The sequence below is a fragment of the Hemiscyllium ocellatum genome, chromosome 22 (genome assembly GCF_020745735.1).
Source record: "Hemiscyllium ocellatum isolate sHemOce1 chromosome 22, sHemOce1.pat.X.cur, whole genome shotgun sequence".
NCBI lineage: Eukaryota > Metazoa > Chordata > Chondrichthyes > Orectolobiformes > Hemiscylliidae > Hemiscyllium > Hemiscyllium ocellatum.
The window spans coordinates 3,551,852-3,557,851 of NC_083422.1; the positions used below are offsets into that span (position 1 = coordinate 3,551,852).

The 6,000-nt window shown below is 39.8% G+C and overlaps 1 protein-coding gene across 1 annotated transcript in view; it reads left to right on the forward strand.

Moving 5' to 3' along the window:
- LOC132826114 (broad substrate specificity ATP-binding cassette transporter ABCG2-like) overlaps window positions 1–4,500 on the forward strand; it is a 104,610-nt gene extending 100,110 nt beyond the window's left edge. The window contains exon 14 of the mRNA XM_060841764.1: window positions 4,002–4,500. Within this exon, the coding sequence (XP_060697747.1) occupies window positions 4,002–4,149 (148 nt within the window). The 3' untranslated portion in view covers window positions 4,150–4,500. The remainder of the gene's footprint in view (window positions 1–4,001) is intronic.
- The last annotated feature ends 1,500 nt before the right edge of the window (window positions 4,501–6,000 follow it).

The following is a 6,000-nucleotide window of genomic DNA, read 5'->3' on the forward strand; positions in this document are numbered from 1 at the left end:
TGGACCTGTGGTTTACTAAGGAAGTTGAATCTCTTGTCAAGAGGAAGAGGAAGGCTTATGTTAGGATAAGATGTGATAACTCAAGGCATTTGAGAGTTACAAGTTAGCTGGGAAAGATCTAAACAGAGAGCTAAGAACAGCTAGGAGGGGTCATGAGATTCAGACCAATCAAGGATAGTAGTGGGAAGTTGTGCGTGAGGTCAGAAGAGATGGTCAGTATTCAGACTTGAAAAAGACAATCTGGTCAAGGAGAATACTGAGATACAGGCTACTAGACCAAATGGGATTGAAGTTCACAAGGAGGAGATGATAGCAAATCTGGAAAATGTAAAAATAGATACATTCACTGGGCTGGATGGGATTTATCCTAGGATTCTCTGGGAAGCCAGGGAGGAGATGACTGAGCCTTTGGCTTTGATCTTTATGTCATCGTTGTCTACAGGAATAGTGCCAGAAGACTGGAGGATAGCAAATGTTATTTCCTTGTTCAAGAAGGGGAGTAGATACAACCCTTAAAATTATAGACCAGTGAGCTTTATTTCAGTTGTGGGTAAATTGTTGGAAAAGGTTATAAAAGAAAGGATTTATAATCATCTAGAAAGGAGTAACTTGATTAGGGATAGTCAACACAGTTTTATGAAGGGTAGGTTGTGCCTCACAAACCTTATTGAGTTCTTTGAGAAGGTGACCAAACAGATGGATGAGGGTAAAGTGGTTGATGTGGTGTATGTGGATTTCAGTTAGGCATTTGATCAGGTTCTCCATGGTAGACTACTGCACAAAATACAGAGGCATGGGATTGAGGGTGACTTAGTGGTTTTGATCAGAAATTGGCTAGCTGAAAGAAGACAAAAGGTGGTGGTTGATGAAAAATATTCATCCTGGAGTTCAGTTACTAGTGGTGTACGCAAGAATCTGTTTTGAGTCCACTGTTGTTTATCATTTTTATAAATGACCTGGATGAGGGCATAGAAGGATGGGTTAGTAAATTTGTGGACAACACTAAGGTTGGTAGAGTTGTGGATAGTGCTGAAGGATGGTGTAGGTTACAGAGGGATATGGATACACTGCAGAGTTGGGCTGAGAGGTGGCAAATAGAGTTTAATGCAGAAAAGTGTGAGATGATTCACTTTGGAAGGAGTAACAGGAATGGAGATTACTGGACTAATGGTGAAATTCTTGGTAATGTAGATGAGCAGAAAGATCTCGGTATCCAGGTATATAGATCCTTGAAAGTTGCCATTCAGGTTGATAGGATCATTAAGAAGGCATACGGTGTGTTAGCTTTGATTGGTAGAGGGACTGAGTTTCAGAACCATGAGGTCATGCTGCAGCTGTACAAAACTCTGATGCGGTCGCAATTGGAGGATTGCGTACAGTTCTGGTCACTGCACAATAGGAAGGATGTGGAAGCTTTGGAAAGGGTTCAGGGGAGATTTACTAGGATGTTGCCTGGTATGGAGGGAAGGTCTTACGAGGAAAGTCTGAAGGACTTGAGACTGTTTTCGTTAGAGAGAAAAAGATTGAGAGGTGACTTAATTGAGATATATAAGGTAATCATAGGGTTAGATAAGTTGGACGTGCTAGCCATCGCTATCTTTTTCCTCAGATGGTGATAGCTAGCATGAGGAGACATAGCTTTAAATTGAGGGGTGATAGATATAGGACAGATGTCAGAGGTTTCTTTACTCAGAGAGTAGTAGGGGCGTCGAATGTACTACCTATAACAGCAGTAGACTCACCAACTTTAAGGGCATTTAAATGGTCATTGGATAGGCATACAGATGACAATGAATAGTGTAGGTTACATGGGCTTCAGATTGGTTTCACAGGTCGGCACAACATCGAGGGCTGAAAGGCCTGTACTGTGCTATAATGTTCTATGTTCTATGAATGGTATAAAACAAATTAAAATATGATCTGTTACCAGGTTTCTATCTAGCATTTGATTGATTTGTTAATAGACCCAGCTGAGATCATAACACTTTCTTTTAAAATTGCTATTTCAACAACTTCATAAGAATGTTAATCAACCAAAGTAACAGAAGCTACTAGCTCTTGACACCTCCTTATCTTGTCTAAGTAAGGAGTGACAAAATAAATCCCAGCAAATATAAATATATAAATATAAACATGTATAAATACCAGAATAGGTTAGGATATCTGGTCAGCATAGATGATTTGGACCGAAGGGTCTGTTTCTATGCTGTACATCTCAATGACTCTATGTACCCACCCTAGAAAGAAGTTTCCTTCACTTTGCTTGAGATAGTCAAAACATTTCCCAACTTTGTGTACCTACCTCAGGCCCAAAAAGCTGGCTGAGTTATTTATCTGTCATTGCAATTGAGCTACATTCAGTATTGAGTATAGGAGTTGGGAGGCACCCTGTCTCTATTCCTGGTGAAGGGCTTTTGTCTGAAACGTCGATTTTCCTGCTCCTTGGATGCTGCCTGACCTGCTGTGCTTTTCCAGCACCACTCTAATTAGATTACTTAGAGTGTGGAAACAGGCCCTTCGGCCCAACAAGTCTACACCAACCTGCCGAAGCGCAACCCACCCAGACCCATTCCCCTACATTTACCCCTTCACCTAACACTACGGGCAATTTAGCATGGCCAATTCACCTAATCTAGACTCTGGTTTCCAGCATCTGCAGTCCTTGTTTTTACCTCGTTGATTTTAACCCTACTGCAAATCTCTTGCAAGGATGCCTGCCTTGAAGAAGTTTTCCTGCTCTCTCTACAAGAATCTCAGTGAGTCTCTCTCTCACTGTAACCCCCAGGTCATTCTCTATGCTACTTTCTGCGCCCCCCCCCCCACCTCTCTCATTTATCTCTTCACTCTGCAGGCACTCTGCCTCTATTCCTGATGAAGGGCTTTTGCCCGAAACGTCGATTTTCCTGCTGCCTGACCTGCTATGCTTTTCCAGCACCACTCTAATCTATAGGAGTTGAGAGGTCATGTTGCGGTTGAACATGACATTGGAAAGACCACTTTTGGAATATTGTGTGCAATTCTGGTCTCCTTCCTTTCAGAAGGATGTTGTGAAACTTGAAAGGGTTCAGAAAAGATTTACAAGGATGTTGCCAGGGTTGGAGGATTTGAGCTATAGGGAGAGGCTGAATAGGTTAGGGCTGTTTTCTCTGGAGCATTGGAGGCTGAGGGGTGATCTTATAGAGATATATATAATCATGAGGGTATGAATAGGATAAATAGGTATTTTCCTTGGGGTGAGGGAGTCCAGGACTAGAGGGCATAGGTTTAGGGTGAGAGAGGAGAGATGAAAAGGGACCTAAGGGGCAAAATTTTCACACAGAGGATGGTGCGTGTGTGGAATGAGCTGCCAGAGGAACTGGTGAAGGCTGGTAAAATTACAACACTTAAAAGGCATCTGTCATTGTAAGGGTTTATCGGGATATGGGCCAAGTGCTGAAAACTGGGACTAGATTAGATTAAGATATCTGGTCAGATGGATGAGTTGGACCAAAGGGTCTGTTTCTGTGCTGTACATCTCTATGACTCTAAGTAAAGATTGTAAATCTACCAATAACACAATGTTTTCCCTCTATGTTTCACTAATGTGACTTTGTTACCAGATCCACTGAGTTTCACCAACAATTTCTGTTTTGTTGTATTATTCATGCTTGACTGACAACTTCTGCACATGTGTATATTTTGGGATATCCTCAGAGTCCCAAGGTGCATCAGTGACTGAAGTCAAGTTATTTGCTGCTGCCATACCAGACGATTTGACTATTGCGCTGGTTTGTTTCAAAGGCTTGATTTTCCAAAGTTGTCTTCTCAATGGAAAGCCTTACCCAATGGGAACATGGCTAGAGAATGATTTATGTTTGAGTTGTGGCTATCTCACTCATGGATTGATTTTCTAATAATTAGATTTCAGCATTGCCAAATTTATATCTTACATGTGTTCATGATATAAGATATGATTTGTACTTTTCCAATGCATCTAAAATTGAATTTTGTTTTTCTTTTAGATGTTATGGTGAAGAGTACTTGTGTGGGCAAGGAAGTGGATTTGATTTGTGGGCCATATGGAAGAATGTTATTGCACTTGCTTGCATAACAATAATTTTTCTGATTGTAGCATATGTCAATCTTAGGTGTATGAGGAAATTCACATAACCCTCTTAAAATTAAATTCATATTTTATAATCTAGTTAAATATAAACTATTTCTCCATTGTTACAATGGATAATCATAACTGAGATAAGGTGTCAGGCTTGGCAAACTAGCAACCCTCTAATTTGTGGGACAAAAAAACTCATTCCTAAAATTTCAGCACATAATGTAAATTGAGAGCATTATGCGGTACTTGAGGGAGTGTATCACTGTCAGAAGTATTATCTTTTGATATAATACTCAATTTGATGCCTTAACATTTCTTCAAGTTGATGTGAAAAATCCCATAGCACTATTTAAAAAGAATAGGGCATCTGGTTGAGCCAACATTTATCTTTCAGCTGGTATAATCGTTTCTTTCATAGCTATTTGTGGAACTGTGCACTGTTTGACTATGTTACATCAGTGATAACACCTGAACAGTACTTCATTGACTTTTCAGCACTGTGATATCATGAAAGGTGCTGTATAAGCAAGAACACTTCCTTATATTTATCCTTTTTAAAGTGAAGAAAATTACTCAAGATTCTGGTCTTTTGAATTTTTATAACAGTGATAAGTTATGCGTAAGTTTGTATTAAAAATATTAAGTTTGGAAAAAGGCACGTTCTGCAACTAAGAATGAATGCTGTACTTTTGCATAAGCACTTTAATGGATGTCTTTGTTTATTAATTAAAACTGATTAAGCTAAACAGTTTTGTGAATATTTTAGTGCACTAGATAAAATTTCTGAGTTATACTTTTACCTAACAATTCAAAACTGGCATTCTGTGAGATGCAGTGGGCCACTGACAGCAGCATTATTATATTCAACCAGAATCTATAACCTCGTCACCTGGCATACTCCCTGTCCATTGTTCCTGTCAAGCCGAAGGTCAACCCTGCTGCAATAGAGAAAGTGGAAACAGCAGCATGCACATTTTAAATTGAAACTGTCAACCTGGTGGAGCGACAACACAGAAATAATAAGGCATAGTCAAGTCAGAGAAGAACAGTTTTGAAGATGGGTCATAGACTCATGGAGTAACACAGCATGGAAACAGGCCCTTTGCCCAAACTGGTCAATGCTGATCATGGTGCCCATTCAGCTAGTTCCAATTGCTCGCATTTGGTCCATATCCTTGTGTGTGCCAATCAAATTTTTTTTATAAATGTTGCTATTGTACCTGCATCAACCATTTTCTCTGCAGCCCATTCCATATGCGCACCACTCTCTGTGTGAAGAAGTTACCCCTCAGGTCCTTCTTAATTCTTTCTCCTCTCATCTTCTCCTCTCGTTTTCAATTTCCCATTCCTGCATTCTTGCATTCATCCTATCTATGCCGTTCATGATTTATACACCTCAATATGGTCACTGGACTTGAAAGATTGACTCTACTTTCTCTACACTGATGCTGCCAGTTTCTCCAGCAATTTCTGTTTTTGTTCTTGACACGGATGTTGTAGTTGTAGTTGTTGGAGATTAATCATCTCCACCGTTACTGCATGAGTTCCTCAGGCCTCAAACTAGTATCGGGCCTATTATCCTTAACTAAACCATCTTCAACTGCTTCAACAAAACCTTCATTCATGATTGGGTAAGAAGTGGGAATATTTACGGATGATTGCAAAATGTTTAGCACTATTAATATTAGATAATGAATCATGTCCACATGCAGAAATAACTGAACAGTTTTCAGGCTTTACTTGATTAATGGAATGTAGCATTTATACTACACAAGTGCCAGGCAATGACTATTTCCAACACCACCTTCAAAATTCAGTACTTCCACCTTTAACACACAGTGTCAGCATTATGTGCCATTTCTAAGATGTATTACAGCAACTCAACCAGAGGTCTTCAAGAGCACCTT